Source organism: Salvelinus alpinus, chromosome 3, assembly GCF_045679555.1.
Source record: "Salvelinus alpinus chromosome 3, SLU_Salpinus.1, whole genome shotgun sequence".
Classification (NCBI taxonomy): domain Eukaryota; kingdom Metazoa; phylum Chordata; class Actinopteri; order Salmoniformes; family Salmonidae; genus Salvelinus; species Salvelinus alpinus.
The window spans coordinates 79,676,965-79,696,763 of NC_092088.1; the positions used below are offsets into that span (position 1 = coordinate 79,676,965).

Here is a 19,799-nt window from a genome sequence, read left to right on the forward strand (position 1 = left end):
TCCCCAACATTCTCAGACCCAGTGTAACCCCTCTTCTCTAGGTAGACTCCCATTAGCTCCTCCCACTCCAGGACAGAGTACTTATCTGAGCCATCACCCCTGAAGAAAGGTGGAGCACTAACCTCTGACTTCACAACCAGATTCAGCTTGGACGCATCAATAAAAGTTGACCCACATTGTTCAGGCAGGGGAAACTGCTGGGATTGGTCAGGGGAATGGGCAAGAGAAAGACTTGAAGCCCCAGGCTGCAGTAAACTCGCTCTGATAGATTCTCCTATCTCTGAACCAATCTGCTTAATAAGGTCACTAAGCTGACTCGGTGTCCCATTATTACTGAGGACTGGGGACAATGGTACATCAAGAGACAGAGGTGGGATACCCTGGTCAGGTGGAGTAAACAGCCTACCCCTCCCAGTGCTTGTAAACTCAGGACTAGCAGCCACTCTACTCCCAGGAGCTGACTGTACCAATGGTGTAAATGCATGGACACCCCTCCCTCTACCCACACTAAAATCCCCAGCATAACTCATTTTATGGACTTGAGAGTCTTCCATGGCTCAATAGAGAACTAAACTACAATGTAATTTACTGCATACAAATACAAAAAAAATGCAATAAACAAATTCCCTCAAAACATGCAAATAAACACCAATACAATTATCTAGTGCATATGCTACATTCACCTTCACTATTTACAGTATACATTCACTTATAGCAAACCATCAACAAGTGCGCATGCGCGGGTCTCGCATCTCCTCCACATGCACAGCTCCGGTGGTCAGCTTGAGCTAACCAGTCGGCAGGTCGCGGCACCAGTTTGTAGCGTGGTTCGTTCTGCGTTGTGTAATTTTAATTAGGACGCTGCCACAACTGACGGTCTGCTCGTTGAAATCTTTTTATTTGCCCTGCACACGAAGAGACAACACACATGTTACCCTTGGCGCAGTCACAGCTCTCGGGCACCTTGCTAGCCGAGGGTCAGGCAAAAGAGCGCCAAAAGGAATTAACAGGTGCTGCGTGCACACCCTCGCTGCACAACAGCTCACCATACAAGTAGAACTATACAGAACATAATTCTGACAAAATAAAAGACATACCTGCACACGAAGAGACAACACACATGTTACCCTTGGCGCAGTCACAGCTCTCGGGCACCTGCGCGAGCACATGGACACTCACTCAACCACTGTCACAAGTACTCACAAGTTACAACAGATACCCCAGTCAGTGAGCTCTGTGAAACTTGTTAACATAAATTCCTACACTGTCCACACTATAACAAACTTATGGTTGCAAAACAGTACATTGTATAACCTTATGACGGTTGTATATTAAACAGTTTCGGAGCCAAGGACAACATACCTTGCTAGCCGAGGGTCAGGCAAAAGAGAACGATAAAGGGGTATGGGAATACAGATAACCCGCGATGGGCCAAACCAAAATATACAACACTTTTACAATCACATGTATGTACAATATTGGTATGAAAAAGTGTTTGTACACCAAATAAAAACATTAGCTATGCAGCTGTAATTAAATAAAAAAATACACTGAATTATTATTATTATTATCAAATTATTAACATCCCCTCTTGACCTGGCCTATTTGAATTGGTCCTTGTGTGCAATTTGGTGCGTAATCTAGGGGAACAACATCACACTGCTACACACGCAGCCATGCAATCTCCATAGACAAACATTGGCAGTAGAATGGCCCGTACTGAAGAGCTCAGTGAACATAAACGTGGCACCGTCATAAGATGCCACCTTTCAAACAAGTCAGTTTGTCAAATTTCTGCCCTGCTAGCGCTTCCCCGGTCAACTGTAAGTGCTGTTATTTTGAAGTGGAAACTTCTAAGAGCAACAGCGGCTCAGCCGCAAAGTGTTTGGCCACAAAGCTCACAGAACGGGACCGCCGAGTGCTGAAGCGCGTAGCGCGTAAAAATTGTCTGTCCTCGGTTGCAACACTCACTACCGAGTTGGAGGCAACATCAGCACAATAACTGTTCATCCATGGCCGAGCAGCCACATACAAGCCTAAGATCACCATGCACAATGCCAAGCGTCGGCTGGAGTGGTGTAAAGCTCGCCACTATTGGGCTCTTGAGCAGTGGAAAGCGTTCTGTAGTGATTAATCACATTTCACCATCTGGCAGTCCGATGGACATATGTGGGTTTGGCAGATGCCAGGAGAACGCTACCTGCCCCAATACATAATGCCAACTGTAAAGTTTGGTGGAGGAGGAATAATGGTGTGGGGCTGTTTTTCATGGTTCGGACTAGGCCCTTTAGTTCCAGTAAAGGGACATCAATGCTACAGTATACAATTACATTCTAGATGATTCTGTGCTTCCAACTTTGTGGCAACAGTTTGGGGAAGGCCCTTTCCTGTTTCATCATGACAATGGCCCCGTGCACAAAGCAAGGTCCGTACAGAAATGGTTTGTCGAGATCGGTGTGGAAGAACTTGACTGGCCTGCACAGAGCCCTGACCTCAACTCCATCGAACACCTTTGGGATGAATTGGAACGCCGACTGCGAGCCAGGCCTAATCGCCAAACATCAGTGCCCGACCTCACTAATGCTCTTGTGGCTGAATGGAAGCAGATCCCCGCAGCAATGTTCCAACATCTAGTGGAAAGCCTTCCCAGAAGAGTGTGGGCTGTTGTAGCAGCAAAGGTAGGACCAACTCCATATTAATGCCTATGATTTTGGAATGAGATGAGCAGGTGTCAACATACTTTTGGTCATGTAGTGTATATTGTATGCTGAAATTATATTATTTTAGAAAAATACAATTGCCCTGAGAAATATATATATCTTTTTTTATAATCAAAAAATAATGAATATACCTAATATAATTGGACCAAATTATCGGGGGACCCTAGAATCCAATGATCCCGATATGCAACACAAAGTTAGGATCTTGGGCAATACCTTTCAAATGTATGCATATTTAATATCTTGTTATAGCGCCACCATCTGGCCAATCAGTGTAATTTTGTAAATGCCGGCTGTATACGGCAAGACTCATCATTTGCCTCGTTCAAGTGCTAGTCGAAACTAGGTAACTCGGAAATCTCCGATTTTCTAACTGGTTGTAGTTATACACGTGACGCACTGAACACATCAGCATGTCGGACATTTTCGAGTTTCCTGGTTCCGGCTAGCATAGGAACGCGGTAATTCACCCACATTTCGTCAAAATCTGGCCAATGCACTCTCCTCTCTAAGGGAGTGTGACTGTCATACGAATAAACGAACATACCAACGAATAACGTATGGACGCAACCTGATCCACAGTCCCCTCCCCGATTTCATCGTGGGGGACAGTGAACAACATAACCCTCTCTGTTACTCTTATATTATGGATTACAATACTATCTACACAGGCCACAGGGTCCGATTAATCTGTTACACAAACTGGATCGTTTTAAAATGCGCGAGATAATGTTGCAGAAGCTAAAATAATGAATTCACTAATAAATCGCCACAATATTGCATCAATGTTTCTTCTGTCAATGTCAAGAACGCTTGCAGAGCGACAAACGTACCAACCCCCACCACTCCTCCTTCCACGGAGCGTGATTGGATTAGAGACGGCCTTTCCCCTCTAACCTCGTGATGTTGGCTGTTTCCTGCTTTTTCTGCTGGACTGCCGAAGCTGCACTGAACACTGCTCGTCAATAGCAGGCACACAGCTCTGATACAGGACGCTTTAATCAAAGCATAAGGCTATCGGACATTTATTTCACATTCTAACAGACAGCAATGCGAAGGAAATCGAGGATGTTACTATGCTTCGCGGTCCTGTGGGTGCTTGGCATAGCATATTATTTCTATTCGGGAACAACGTTAAGTCGAAAGGTAGGTTTCCCGGATACTTTTTGCTCTTATTGAAAATGCATCAGGGGTGTATTCATTACGCCAATTCTGCTGCAAAATGTTTCTTAAATGGAACGAAGCGATTAGCGACCTAACTGAATGTGTCCAACATACTTAAGTTTTTCTCTGTTTGATTCCGTTTGGTTCTTAAACGGTAAATCGTTTCCGTAATAAATACACCCCAGAGCTCGCTTTCAGGAGAATTTAGTCCGTGGAATCCTTTCAAGACTAAAGCGAAACATACTGTGAAGATGTTTAACAAGTGGCTATTTTGATAGGCGGTTTATATTATGGAATATTATATCGTTCCAAAATCTGTTTCCATCAACAACTAGATTATTTTAATTTGCTTGAAAATAGGGATATGGTTCTTGTATGATTTGAACGTTGCTCTGTCTGGTATCGTATCATTTCGCTGTGATTGAATAGCTGGGCGGTTGTAAACACTTTATGAAGAGCTGCGTTTCACGCACACAACGCTTACTTATTCGACTATTTAGGAAGACCTCAACAGTGAGGTATATAGGCTACAAATACTTAATTGTTGAAATATATTCCCTCGCAATACTGGCAGGAAATATATAGGCTACATTGTAACAAAATATGCAAACCTTATGCGTAAGTCTGCCATTGTTAAAATCCCTGCTTGTTTATGGTCATATAATTTAAATTGAGGAATAGGCTAATGGCTGTAGTTTATAGCCTAAGAACTATAGTTCTCTCTCAAGCCTTTAATTCTTATTTCTCTGTTACCTTAATATACAGAATTGACGAGGTCAAACACGCCACTTATAGTAAAGTTGTCCTTTCAGCAAAAATATGAGTGTTTTTATCATGTAACCAACCCCAGTGATAACACCTACACTCCTAACCGCTCCTGTTGTCATTGTGTGATCAGTCATTCTGTCCCTTACATTTGACATTAGGCGGATAGGTGGTGCAGCTAGATAAGGACCCATGGGCATTCTGATTTGATTAACAAAGGCCTAATCTCCAGTTATCAGCGAGCAGTTACCCATTTCCCTGGTGAGTACAAGGCAGTGGGACGCCTCAAGAGCAAATCACAGGGTACCTCTCACAAACGACACTGCTGTGCTAAACTCCCACATTGTACTCAAATAGGGGTGATAAAGTTGCCGCTGGTATGCTTCCTGTGGGAAGGGGGCATCTGATGTCTGACTTTTGTTATGGAGGGAGATGAGCCTGCAAAAGAATGCACGTTCGTTGTATTTCTATCCGTGTGTAAGACAAGCTACATCTACAATTAGGCCTACAGCTGTAGGCCTATCTGAGCTGCCTGTCTGTGATTTGGGTGGATGCTGCTTTGCATTGTTGTAGGAGAACAACAGTAAAAGGAGACCACGGTGGCTGAGAGCCCAACAGCATTATGCTTCCTCCTGCTACTGCAGACTGGAACCCTCTGTTTCGTACTATTGACAGTGCCCCTCACTGTAATTTAGGTAGTGTATTTTATCAAGAGCGACTTACAGGAGCACTTAGGGTTAAGTACCTTGCTCAAGGGTGGTCTTAGGCACTGCATCTCAGTGCTAGAGGTGTCACTACAGACCCTGGTTCGATTCCAGGCTGTATCACAACTGGCCGTGATTGGGAATCCCACAGGGCGGTGCACAATTGGCCGAGTGTCGTTAGGGTTTGGCCAGGGTAGGCCGTCATTGTAAATAAGAATTTGTTCGTAACTGACTTGCCTAGTTAAATCAAAATATATAATAAAAGGGCACATCGACAGATTTTTCACTTAGTCTGCTCTGGGATTCGAACCATCGACCTTTAAGTTACTGGCCCAACGCTCTTAACCGCTAGGCTACCTGCCCCGTTTTTGCATCTTACAGTGAATGGTGTGATGGAATTTACATCAGATGTTCAAGCTTCTGTCTGTACTCACAGCTCAGAAGGCCTCTAACTATTTAAATATAATCTAATTTATTGCTCTCCACCGAGCAAGTTATTGTTTACAGACATACATTTTACCCAAAACGTCACCCAGACATTTACAGTTTCAACCCAACACTTTCACTTTGGAGACTTAACATGATAAACTAAAAATAGAGAAAATTGCTGCCTTGAACTGACTGAGTAAACTATATATTGAATGGCCTTAAATTAGGCCTCTTTGCAGTCATGCAGGTTGGAGGTCCTCAGTGTTTAGCAGCCAGGTCGGATGATGGATGCTTTCTCCGACCTGTCACATTATTGTATTGGGAGCTGCTGCGGCTTGGTGAGAATGCACTCACTGGACGTGTATGGTAACCAGATTGGCAGCTTTTATCTCTGGCTCCAATGTGTTTGATCTGATCTCCGCTCTGCAACACAATTATTGACAAGTTGGTTGTTCTGCTCTGGCTCAGCGGACAACATTGTAGCTGCGCCTGCGAGTGAATGGCCATGCTGTGCTTCCTCAGCTTTTTAAATCAAAGCTCTCTTTGGAATAATAATGAATTAATGCATTGGGAAGTGTACATTAAAAATGTCAAGTGTGTTTAAAGCAGAGGGAGAGTTTCTTCATTCTCTGCTGATGTCATAACTGATAATCCTCAGGTTACATTTTGTTCAGTTTTGAACAGCTCACTGGATGTTTGATTCATTTGCTGAAATAATGTTTGTAATAATAATGGCATTCATTCACAAATGTATTCTGATATTTGAGTGTTCCTAGTCCTCCTGGATTACTATTCCCTCGGTCAGAGCCAACACCTAGTCCTCCTGGATTACTATTCCCTCGGTCAGAGCCAACACCTAGTCCTCCTGGATTACTATTCCCTCGGTCAGAGCCAACACCTAGTCCTCCTGGATTACTATTCCCTCGGTCAGAGCCAACACCTAGTCCTCCTGGATTACTATTCCCTCGGTCAGAGCCAACACCTAGTCCTCCTGGATTACTATTCCCTCGGTCAGAGCCAACACCTAGTCCTCCTGGATTACTATTCCCTCGGTCAGAGCCAACACCTAGTCCTCCTGGATTACTATTCCCTCGGTCAGAGCCAACACCTAGTCCTCCTGGATTACTATTCCCTCGGTCAGAGCCAACACCTAGTCCTCCTGGATTACTATTCCCTCGGTCAGAGCCAACACCTAGTCCTCCTGGATTACTATTCCCTCGGTCAGAGCCAACACCTAGTCCTCCTGGATTACTATTCCCTCGGTCAGAGCCAACACCTAGTCCTCCTGGATTACTATTCCCTCGGTCAGAGCCAACACCTAGTGCAGTTCTATTCTCCTCAGACAATTTATTATGATGTGGCATGTTGCAATCTCCCGTTGTTTACGGAATAACTCAGCGTAACAAAACCCGGCATAGGATCTGAGTCCGTTTTTTAAAAAATCCCACCAAAATAATTTCCCCCACTATGTGTCTAGTGTCGTAGGATGCACTTGGGTTGATTCATATGAATAATCGTGTGGAAATGACGCTAGGTTGTTGTCTCTCACCACTCTTCCCACTGTTTATCTTTAGCCTACCTGTGAGGGGAAATGTGTTGTCATGTGGAGAGCACATTGCTTTTGATGCCCCTGCTCTATCCTGACCTTTGCCTTGTATGTGGTTTAACATGGAGCCAGAAAAAGTGTTTAGAGAGCATTCCAGGCCCTTCCAGCTTCTGCCCTTTTGATCCAGCAGAGCGATCCCTGATCTAATATTGACTAGGCTGAATAAAGAGGATCTGGATGGGCCCGCTGATCACAAAGTGGGAAACCCCAAATTAAATCTCTCCCCTGCTCTGCTCCTGATCAGCAGGAACTACTCTTTTTGTGGGTTGTTGTCTACTTGTCTTTATCCTGTGTGTGTTGCTCTTACAGTTGAAGTCGGAAGTTTACATACACTTAGGTTGGATTCATTAAAACTTCTTTTTCAACCACTCCACAATTTTCTTGTTAAAACTTCTTACAGCTGAGATCCCGTTAATGGGATCGACTTGACAACAGCCAGTGAAAGTGCAGGGCACCAAATTCAAACAACAGATATCTCATAATTAAAATTCCTCAAACATACAAGTATTTTACACCATTTGAAAGATAAACTTGTTGTGAATCCAGCCACAGTGTCCGATTTCAAAAAGGCTTTATGACGAAAGGACACCATCTGATTATGTTAGGTCAGTACCTAGTCACAGAAAAACACAGCCATTTTTCCAGCCATAGAGAGGAGTCACAAAAAGCAGAAATAGAGAGAAAATTAATCACTAACCTTTGATCTTCATCAATGACACTCATATGACTTCATGTTACACAATACATGTATGTTTTATTCGATAAAGTTCATATTTATATCCCAAAAACGTAGTTTACATTGGCGCGTTATGTTCAGTAATGTTTTGCCTCCAAAACATCCGGCGATTTTGCAGAGAGCCACATCATTTTACAGATATACTCATAATAAACATTGATAAAAGATACACGTGTTAAGCATGGAATTGTATATAAACTTCTCCTTAATGCAACCGCTGTGTCAGATTTCAAAAAAACTTTATGGAAAAAGCACACCATGCAATAATCTGAGTACGGCGCTCAGACACAAAAACAAGCCATACAGGTACCCGCCATGTTGTGGAGTCAACAGAAGTCAGAAATAGCATTATAAATATTCACTTACCTTCTGATGATCTTCATCAGAATGCACTCCCAGGAATCCCAGTTCCACAATAAAAGTTTGTTTTGTTCGATAGTCCATAATTTATGTCCAAATACCTCCTTTTTGTTCGCGCGTTTAGTTCAAAAATCCACATTCATGATGCGCAGGCCAGACAAAGTCCCAAAATTCCATTAATGTTCGTAGAAACATGTCAAACGATGTATAGAATCAATCTTTAGGATGTTTTTAACATTAATCTTCAATAATGTTTCAAACGGTCTTTAGAAACGAAAAGGAACGCAGCTACCTCTCACGGGGGCGCGCGGCTGAGTAAGCTCATGGCACTCTGCCAAACACCTGGTTGAAACAGCTCTCATTCCCTCATCCTTCACAGTAGAAGCCTGAAACAAGGTTTTAAAGACTGTTGACATCTAGTGGAAGCCTTAGGGAGTGCAATATGACCCCATAGACACTGTATATTGGATAGGCAAACATGCAAACCTCAGATTTCCCACTTCCTGGTTGGATTTTTTCTCAGGTTTTTGCCTGCCATATGAGTTCTGTTATACTCACAGACATCATTCAAACAGTTTTAGAAACTTCAGAGTGTTTTCTATCAAATACTAATATTAATATGCATATATTAGCAACTGGGACTGAGGAGCAGGCAGTTTAATCTGGGCACCTTATTCATCCAAGCTACTCAATACTGCCCCCAGCCATAAGAAATTAACAAACTAATGTTTTGGCAAGTCGGTTAGGACATCTACTTTGTGCATAACACAGGTAATTTTCCCAACAATTGTTTACAGACAGATTATTTCACTTATAATTTCCTGTATCACAATTCCAGTGAGTCAGAAGTTTACATACACTGAGTTGACTGCTTGGAAAATTCCAGAAAATTATGTCATGGCTTTAGAAGCTTCCGATAGGCTACTTGACATCATTTAAGTCAGTTGGAGGCGTACCTGTGGATGTATTTCAAGGCCTACCGTCAAACTTGGTGCCTCTTTGCTTGACATCATGAGAAAATCAAAACAAATCAGCCAAGACCTCAGAAAATTAATTGTAGACCTCCACAAGTCTGGTTCATCCGTGGGAGAAATTTCCAAACACCTGAAGGTACCACGTTCATCTATACAAACAATAGTACGCAAGTATTAACACCATGGGACCACACAGCCGTCATACCGCTCAGGAAGGAAACGCGTTCGGTCTCCAAGAGATGAACGTACTTTGGTGCAAAAAGTGCAAATCAATCCCAGAACAACAGCAAAGGACCTTGTGAAGATGCTGGAGGAAATGGGTACAGAAGTATCTACATCCACAGTAAAACAAGTCCTATATCGACATAACCTGAAAGGCCGCTCAGCAAGGAAGAAGCCACTGCTCCAAAATCGCCATAAAAAGCCAGACTATCGTTTGCAACTGCACATGGGGACAAAGATTGTACTTTTTGGAGAAATGTCTTCTGGTCTGATGAAACAGAAATAGAACTGTTTGGCCTTAATGACCATCGTTATGTTTGGAGGAAAAAGGGGGATGCTTGCAAGCCGAAGAACACCATCCCAACCGTGAAGCACGGGAGTGGCAGCATCAGGTTGTGGGGGTGCTTTGCTGGTGCACTTCACAAAATAGATGGCATCATGAGGCAGGACAATTGTGGCTATCTTGAAGCAACATCTTAAGACATCAGTCAGGAAGTTAAAGCTTGGTCGCAAATGGGTCTTCCAAATGGACAATGACCCCAAGCATACTTCCAAAGTTGTGGCAAAATGGCTTAAGGACAACAAAGTCAAGGTATTGGAGTGGCCATCACAAAGCCCTAACCTCAATCCTATACAAATTGTGTGGGCAGAACTGAAAAAGCGTGTGCGAGCAAGGAGGCCTACACACCTGACTCAGTTACACCAGCTCTGTCAGGAAGAATGGGCCAAAATTCACCCAACTTATTGTGGGAAGCTTGTGGAAGGCTACCCAAAACGTTTGACCCAAGTTAAACAACTTAAAGGCAATGCTACCAAATACTAATTGAGTGTATGTACATTTCTGACCCACTGGGAATGTGATGAAAGAAATAAAAGCTGAAATAAATCATTCTCTCTACTCTTATTCTGACATTTCACATTCATAAAATAAAGTGGTGATCCTAACTGACCTAAGACAGGGACTTTTTTTACTAGGATTAAATGTCAGGAATTGTTAAATTGAGTTTAAATGTATTTGGCTAAGGTGTATGTAAACTTCCGTCTTCAACTGTATCAGCTTCCTGGCTAAGCCATATACAGTGGGGAGAACAAGTATTTGATACACTGCCGATTTTGCAGGTTTTCCTACTTACAAAGCATGTAGAGGTCTGTAATTTTTATCATAGGTACACTTCAACTGTGAGAGACGGAATCTAAAACAAAAATCCAGAAAATCACATTGTATGATTTTTAAATAATTAATTTGCATTTTATTGCATGACATAAGTATTTGATACATCAGAAAAGCAGAACTTAATATTGGGTACAGAAACCTTTGTTTGCAATTACAGAGATCATACGTTTCCTGTAGTTCTTGACTAGGTTTGCACACACTGCAGCAGGGATTTTGGCCCACTCCTCCCTACAGATCTTCTCCAGATCCTTCAGGTTTCGGGGCTGTCGCTGGGCAATACGGACTTTCAGCTCCCTCCAAAGATTTTCTATTGGGTTCAGGTCTGGAGACTGGCTAGGCCACTCCAGGACCTTGAGATGCTTCTTACGGAGCCACTCCTTAGTTGCCATGGCTGTGTGCTTCGTGTCGTTGTCATGCTGGAAGACCCAGCCACGACCCATCTTCAATTTGCACAACAGCATGTGAAATGTATTGTCAATCAGTGTTGCTTCCTAAGTGGACAGTTTGATTTCACAGAAGTGTGATTGACTTGGAGTTACATTGTGTTGTTTAAGTGTTCCCTTTATTTTTTTGAGCAGTGTATATATTTTTCTCTCACCCATCTACACACACTACCCCATAATGACAAAGTGAAAACATGTTTTTTTCTCCTCACCTTTTTGCAAATAAAATTGAAAATAAAATAGAAATTTAAATGAGATATGTATTCACACCCCAGAATCATGTTAGAATCACCTTTGGCAGTGACTACAGCTGTGAGTCTTTCTGGGTAAGTCTCTAAGATCTTTTCACACCTGGATTGTACAACATTTCCCATTATTCTTTGCAAAATTCTTCAACCTCTGTCAAATTTGTTGAAGATTGTTGCTAGACAACAATTTTCAGTTCTTGCCATAGTTGCAAATTATCCTGACCTAGTCCCCTGCTCGACGGAGGGAACCTTACAGATAATTGCGTGTGTGGGGTACAGAGATGAGGTAGTCATTAAAAAATCACGTTAAACTTTATTGTTGAATCAAATTTATTTATATAGCCCTTCGTACATCAGCTGATGTCACAAAGTGCTGTACAGAAACCCAGTCTAAAACCCCAAACAGCAAGCAATGCAGGTGTAGAAGCACGGGGGCTAGGAAAAACTCCCTAGAAAGGCCAGAACATAGGAATAAACCTAGAGAGGAACCAGGCAATGAGGGGTGGCCAGTCCTCTTCTGGCTGTGCCGGGTGGAAGAACATGGCCAAGATGTTCAAATGTTCATAAATTACCAGCATGGTCAAATAATAATAATCACAGTAGTTGTCGAGGGTGCAGCACCTCAGGAGTAAATGTCAGTTGGCTTTTCATAGCCGATCATTAAGAGTATCTCTACCGCTCCTGCGGTCTCTAGAGAGTTGAAAACAGCAGGTTTGGGACAGGTTAAACGTCCGGTGAACAGGTCAGGGTTCCATAGCCGCAGGCAGAACAGTTGAAACTGGAGCAGCAGCACGGCCAGGTGGACTGGGGACAGCAAGGAGTCATCATGCCAGGTCATCCTGAGGCATGGGCCTAGGGCTCAGGTCCTCCGAGAGAGAGAAAGAAAGAGAGAATTAGAGAGAGCATACTTAAATTCACACAGGACACCGGATAAGACAGGAGAAGTACCCCAGATATAACAAACTGACCCTAGCCCCCCGACACATACACTACTGCAGCATAAATACTGGAGGCTGAGACAGGAGGGGTCAGGAGACACTGTGGCCCCATCCGATGATACCCCCGGACAGGGCCAAACAGGAAGGATATAACCCCACCCACTTTGCCAAAGCACAGCCCCCACACCACTAGAGGGATATCATCAACCACCAACTTCCCATCCTGAGACAAGGCCGAGTATAGCCCATAAAGATCTCCGCCACGGCACAACCCAAGGGATGGGGTGCCAACCCAGACAGGAAGATCACATCAGTGACTCAACCCACTCAAGTGACGCACCCCTCCTAGGGACGGCATGAAAGAGCAACAGTAAGCCAGTGACTCAGCCCCTGTAATAGGGTTAGAGGCAGAGAATCCCAGTGGAGAGAGGGGAACCGGCCAGGCAGAGACAGCAAGGGTGGTTCGTTGCTCCAGAGCCTTTCCGTTCACCTTCACACTCCTGGGCCAGCGTAAGTCCATGCAACTTATGTGACTTGTTAAGCACATTTCTACTCCTGAACTTATTTAGGCTTGCTATAACAAAGAGGTTGAATACTTAAGACATTTCAGCGTTTCATTTTTTGTTCATTGGAAAAATAAAATAAAAAAACATAATTCCACTTTGACATTATGGGGTATTTTGTGTAGGCCAGTGACACAAAATCTATATTTAATCAATTTTTATATTCAGGCTGTAACAACAAAATGTGGAACAGTCAAGGGATGTGAATTCTTTCTGAAGGCTCTGTAGCTAGTACTGTACATACCTGTTTTACCTGATTTTACTTTGTAAACTTTAAAACAAACTTTAAAATATTACCTTTTAACATATTGGCAAATGAGAAATTATTAGAAAAAAGTATTGTCAGAGTTTTTAGTTGTATATGTCAATTCTCTGTACAGGCTACTATTTTATCAATTTAAGTTGTCAACCAACTCTACATGGATCTGACTTAGAATATGTGGACAACTACAAATACCTAGGTGTCTGGTTAGATTGTAAACTCTCTTTCCAAACTCACATTAAGCATCTCCAATCCAAAATTATATCTGGAATCGGCTTCCTATTTCGGAAACAAAACATCCTTCACTCATGCTGCCAGACATACCCTCGTAAAACTGACTATCCTGCCGATCCTTGACTTCAGCTATGTCATTTACAAAATAGCCTCCAACACTCAGCAACTGCAGTTGCTATCACAGTGCCATCTGTTTTGTCACCAAAGCCCCATATACTACCCACCACTGCGACCTGTACGCTCTCGTTGGCTGGCCCTCGCTTCATATTCGTCGCCAAACCCACTGGCTCCAGGTCATCTATAAGTCTTCGCTAGGTAAAGCCCTGCCTTATCTCAGCTTACTGGTCACCATAGCAGCACCCACCCGTAGCACACGCTCCAGCAGGTATATTTCACTGGTCACCCCCAAAGCCAATTCCTCCTTTGGCCACCTTTCCTTCCAGTTCTCTGCTGCCAATGACTGGAACGAATTGCAAAGATCCATATCTCCCTCACTAACTTTAAGCACCAGCTGTCAGAGCAGCTCACAGATCACTGCACCTGTACATAGCCCATCTGTAAATAGCCCATCCAACTACCTCATCCCATACTGTTATTTTTTTTTTGCTCCTTTGCACCCGAGTGTCTACTTGCACCTTCATCTTCTGCACATCTATTACTCCAGTGTTTAATTGCTAAATTGTAATTATTTCGCCACTATGGCCTATTTATTGCCTCCCTTAGCTCATTTGCACACACTGTATATAAATTTTTTATTCTCTATTGTGTTATTGACTGTGTTTGTTTATTCCATGTGTAACTCTGTGTTTCGGTCGCAGTTGTAAATGAGGACTTGTTCTCAACTAGCCTACCTGGTTAAATAAAGGTGAAATGCATTTTTTTTAAATCATCTCAATATAGGTTTAGCTCGGGTGATTGTGGAGGCCAGGTCATGTGATGCAACACTCCGTCACTCTCCGTTGTTAAATAGCCCTTACACAGCCTGGAGGTGTGTTGGGTCATTGTCCTGTTGAAAACCAATTATAGTCCCACTAAGCACAAACCAGATGGGATGGCCTATTGCTGTTGTAGCCATGCTGGTTGTGTGCCTTGAATTCTAAATAAATCAGACAGTTTAACCAGCAAACACCATCACACCACCTCCTCCATGCTTCACAGTGGGAACCACACACGCAGAGATCATCCGTTCACCTACTCTGCGTCTCACAAAGACATGGCAGTTGTACCCAATAATCTCAAATTTGGACTCATCAGATCAAAGGACAGATTTCCACTGGTCTAATGTCCATTGCTTGTGTTTCTTGGCCCAAGCAAGTCTCTTCTTATTATTGGTGTCCTTTTTAGTACTGGTTTTTATGAAGTATTTTGACCATGAAGGCCTGATTCATGCAGTCTCCTCTGAACAGTTGATGTTGAGATGTCTGTTACTTGAACTCTGTGAAGCATTTATTTGGGCTGCAATCTAAGGTGCCGTTAACTCTAATGAACTTACCCTCTGCAGCAGAGGTAACTCTGGGTCTTTCTTTCCTGTGGCGGTCCTCATGAGAGCCAGTATCATCATTGCACTTCATGGTTTTGCGACTGCACTTAAAGAAACTTTCAAAGTTCTTGTCATTTTCCACATTGACTGACCTTCATGTCTTAAAGTAATGATGGACTGTCATTTCTCTTTGCTTATTTGAGCTGTTCTTGCCATAATATGGACTTGGTCTTATATCAAACAGGGCTATTTTCTGTCTACCTTGTCACAACACAACTGATTAGCTCAAACACATTAAGAAGGAAAGACATTCCAAAAATTAACTTTTAACAAGGCACACCTGTTAATTGAAATGCATTCCAGGTGAATACTGTACCTCATGAAGCTGGTTGAGAGAATGCCAGCAGCGTGCAAAGCTGTCAAGGCAATGTGTGGCTACTTTGAAGAATCTAAAATATATTTTGATTTGTTTAACACTTGTTTGGTTACTACATGATTCCATATGTGTTATTTCAGTTTTGATGTCTAATAGTAAAAATAAAGAGAAACCCTGGAAAGTGTAGTTGTCTGAACTTTCTACTGGTACTGTATGTGTGGAATGCATGACTGGCCCTCATGCTGACTGCTGTAGGCTGTTTCTTGGAAAAGAACATGGCAGCCATGTGAGCCAACAGATTTGGTGGTTTTGCAGGTATTTGTCATGAGCTTTGAGTCCAAAGGCTAGAAACACTAATCAACACCCGGAAATAGAGAGTAGCCCTAGTATTTTTTGGTAAATGAAACCCCCTGTGTGGATACTATATCCTTACTGGAAGTTGAGCAAATGAAATCGCACTTTCCCTGCCTGTGATTTGTTTCCTTCTTTGAAAAGGACTGAATCCTTTACATCTTCTTGATCAGGAATGACAAATAATCCCTCTATAGAAATTGAGAATCTCTGTGTGTTGTAGGCAATTGAACATGTCTTTCCTATTCTAAAAGCAAGAGGCTTGCCTATTGGAGGCATGAATTGAAGACATTAAAGGACATTGACAAACACACAAACGTTCAATAATTAATTTACAGAGGATACCCATGTTTGTTTTACCGACGTGAGCGTACTTCGTGTTGTGTTTTTAAAGAAAGGACTGTCCGGCCGTCGATCCCAGTTGATTGGTGTTTATTCTGACGATCGACACAAGGAAGCACATTAGATGTGCAGGACAACAGGATGTTGATGGCTGTAGATTTGTGATTTGTCTGTTTAACATGGAAATAACTGTGAATTAGCAGGGGCTAAAGTGATCATTACAATTAGAGCATGCTTACAGCAATAACATACAACAGCTAATCCCAGGATGCCCCCAATATCTAACTGGTATCTTAGAATTTACATTTGTGATCTCCCCCTATCTGCATGCATGACCAATGGCATACCACCTTATTGATATGTACATTTAACCAACCAATAGGAATAGATGAACATTGAATACATATTTATTCAGTGTCAAGTGGAAACATAACCAACCCTGTTACATTTGTATAACAAGGCCACATTTAGATGTCAATATTTTGATATAGTACTATATTTTGAGATCACATTTTGAGCATATGGGAAGCAAGAAAGATGGGAATAAGAAGTTAATTCAATCTAATTGGATCTTAAATTCAGTTTCCAACTAACCTGATCTTGTCACTGTGAGTAGCACTGTCCAACTGCACATAACCCAGGGGTTTATGTACTAGCAGAGAGATGTTAGAGAAACATCCTGGGACTTTAGCAGTTGATATACTGTGAATGATATGTCACATTTGAGCTTTCTCGTATATAGTCAGTTAACAATTTGGCTTAGCAGTGAAACATGGGAGCGACTTTGAGACATCCAGAGAGAGACAGCGGTTGTCTGTAACGAGCAAAAATTACTGTGGTGAACAATGCTATCACAGTTGATACACAATAAAAAGTTGGTGTTATTATGCTAATTTGACAGCAAATGAAACGACTGTTACAGCTATGTGATGAAGATGGATATTTAGCCTAAGCAGTGTTCTCGAGGCCATGATTAGACTGAGCAATAAAGAGCACAAACAGAAGTACTACATTTCACCCATCTTATGCCTGGTTCCCACACGGCATTAAGACACAACACAAAAAGATTGTTAGACTAGCTCAACTGTGTTAGTAGAATAAGAATAGTTACTCCTGTCTCCAACAGCACAATGACGCAAAAGTTATTGCCCCATTCTTCCAAAATCATTCTGACAAACTGATTCCATTGCAGAGGAAAGGTCCAACAGCCTGTCTATGCTTTACATAACTTGTGTATAGAAAGGTTGGAACCATAATGAGGCCCTGATTCCCATCTTATTCTATAGATTACTTTAAGCCTGACTGAACTCTCCCTCCAACAACAACATGCTGTAGATATTTATGGGTCTCAGTCTATACAGTGGTGATTGCCCTATGCTGATTTCACTGGAATCCGGTGTTGTCGGCTCTCTGTGTCTCTGAGGGTTCAGAGAGAAAATGACAGGTATTTTCTTATCTTTCAGATTTGGCTTTATTTTCTCCCAGTGGTGGTTCATTGATTCAGTGGTAGAGAGAGTATCTTATTGATCTGATAATAAGCACCGTCTTTCTTCTAGGGGTATTAGAAATGTGTTTTTCCCCAAAACTGGAATTGAAGTATAATGACCACTGTTTTAATTGTTTGTTTTGAAATGAGCTGGCAGCATGAATTGTTATATGCACCATTTCCAGAATGACTTAACTGGCAACGTGAGAGAGAATGATGGCACGCAGAGAATATCCCTCAAGGCTGGCAGTAAGGGTGGACCAGCACAGTTGGCCAAGGAAAATATTCTTGGAGTAAAGAGGGAGGGATTGGCAAATGAAGAGAAGGAAAATAGTGGTTTGTTTCCGTGGGTCCTGATTGATTGACAGTTGAGGGAGCCATCTGCCTGTCTGTGAGACCCAGGGTCTAATGAGAGAATGTTTCCTTCTCCCTGTATCTGTCCCGATTCTGAGCACCTCTTCTCACTCAGCCCATCCAAAATGTCTGCATCCCAGTTCAAATAAGATCTTTTGAGGATGCCAAAGTAATTAAGACTACTGCTGGGGAAATGTTCAGGTCATTACATTCACAGTGGTTTATGAACTTCAAGCCATCAATGACTGTAGCTAAACACTAATTGCTTTTTTTTTCTTCTACCTGTCAACTATTTTATTGAGGCCCCCAAATTGTATGAAACAGCGAAATTGGGCAGACCACATGACTTGTCAAACTTTTTAACCTCTGTCTAGTAAAAGATGCACATCATGGCCACTCAGTGGAGACATGAGCAACAGTTGCTATGCTGACTCTCGTTGGCTGCACTGTGGGCAACCTTACTGTCCCAGGTTGTAACCTCAGCCCCTGTGGAGACTGCAGCTTGGGGGTTTCAGGTTAGACAATACCATGGGAAAGGACCAGGATTACTTGAGAAATCTGAAACTTAGTCTAACTGGGCTGTGTTTTTATATATGAGGATGAATTAAGATCTTGTTTATCTCATGGAATGAATACTAAGCATGTGATCAAAACATCTGGAGTTTTCATTCAAATTCTATTCATCCAAAACAGTTTTGTTTAGGTTTCATTGAATCCTTTTGTTAGTCATCATACAATACTCGTAACGTGTCTAGTCACTATCATTTTATGGATTTACATGTATACAGACTTCTCCATGGAGTTTATACGCTCTGTTTAATGTTAACAACTGATCTGCCCCTAAGTGGTCACCTTACCATCCACACTCCTCATCCAGCTAGCTACTGTATTTACAGGACCATCTGATGGGGACTGGCGACTGTATTTACAGGACCATCTGATGGGGACTGGCGACTGTATTTACAGGACCATCTGATGCTTGCAGGAGATATTTCCTGGGTGCGGGAGCTGGAGACAAGCCTGCAACTTCCTCAGTGCTGGCCATGCATCATCACCTGACAGTCCCTTGCAGCCCAAACTTTTCACTTTGTCACACAGAGCATGACTGCCGCCTCCCCCCATTCCACAGACCCCACTCAGCTCGGCAGCCTTGGCTGCCAGCACAGAGCTGCCTGCTCCTCACCAATCTACACAAGCTGTTAAGAAATAATCAACAACATGCTGTTACCTTGACAAGGTGAACAAACGTACTATGAATTATTCAGTCATGATTATGAAATACTACCCTTTTAAAGAAAAAGAAAATATTTAAAACTATCTGCCTACTTTTTGGCTCATGATTCTCAATCATTCCACTGTGTGTGTATTGCGCTTTTGGTCCTACAAGAACGATGTGGATATTTATTGGATGTTATCCCTGATCATCTCCTTTTGTGATCTTGGTGGAAAATTAGGGCCTTTTATTCTGTGCCATTTTTGTTAATGAGAGTTGGCCTTGCTCAATCTAGGCACTTGCATTCCACAAGTGAGCTCTACTTCATGCAGATTGACAATTACCAATGGCTGGAGTTTAAAGAAAAAACTTGCCAAGCTCAACCTATTTCATTGGATTGAATAAATGATTGGAATCACAAAGGCGGATGCCCTGCAGGATCGAATTATGAAAACTGAAAATCTTTTGCTCCAAGTCAACTTTATAACTCTCCCCCCAAATATTACATTTTCTCTATTGATGTTTGAAGTATCCCTTTGCTATCACCATCAGCTTGCTAGACGTGTATGAAATGTGTTTCATTTGAGGCAATCCAGGACTGGAGTACAGTACAAGTTACTACCTTTATTGAGTTTATGCCTGAACCCTATGCCTC

General features: G+C 42.4%; 1 protein-coding gene and 1 long non-coding RNA gene across 2 annotated transcripts in view; one reads left to right on the plus strand and one right to left on the minus strand.

Annotated features, from left to right (window-relative positions):
- Nucleotides 1-881: 881 nt before the first annotated feature.
- On the minus strand, nucleotides 882-1,179 carry LOC139571420 (uncharacterized). Its single transcript, XR_011674291.1, has 2 exons — nucleotides 1,098-1,179; nucleotides 882-963 (listed from the first exon to the last, which is right to left on the minus strand). It is a non-coding gene; the product is annotated as an uncharacterized lncRNA (long non-coding RNA).
- A 2,455-nt stretch (nucleotides 1,180-3,634) lies between these two features.
- Nucleotides 3,635-19,799, plus strand: part of LOC139571421 (polypeptide N-acetylgalactosaminyltransferase 2-like) — a 132,948-nt gene continuing 116,783 nt past the window's right edge. The window contains exon 1 of the mRNA XM_071394272.1: nucleotides 3,635-3,866. Coding sequence (XP_071250373.1) covers nucleotides 3,771-3,866 — 96 coding nt within the window. The 5' untranslated portion in view covers nucleotides 3,635-3,770. The remainder of the gene's footprint in view (nucleotides 3,867-19,799) is intronic.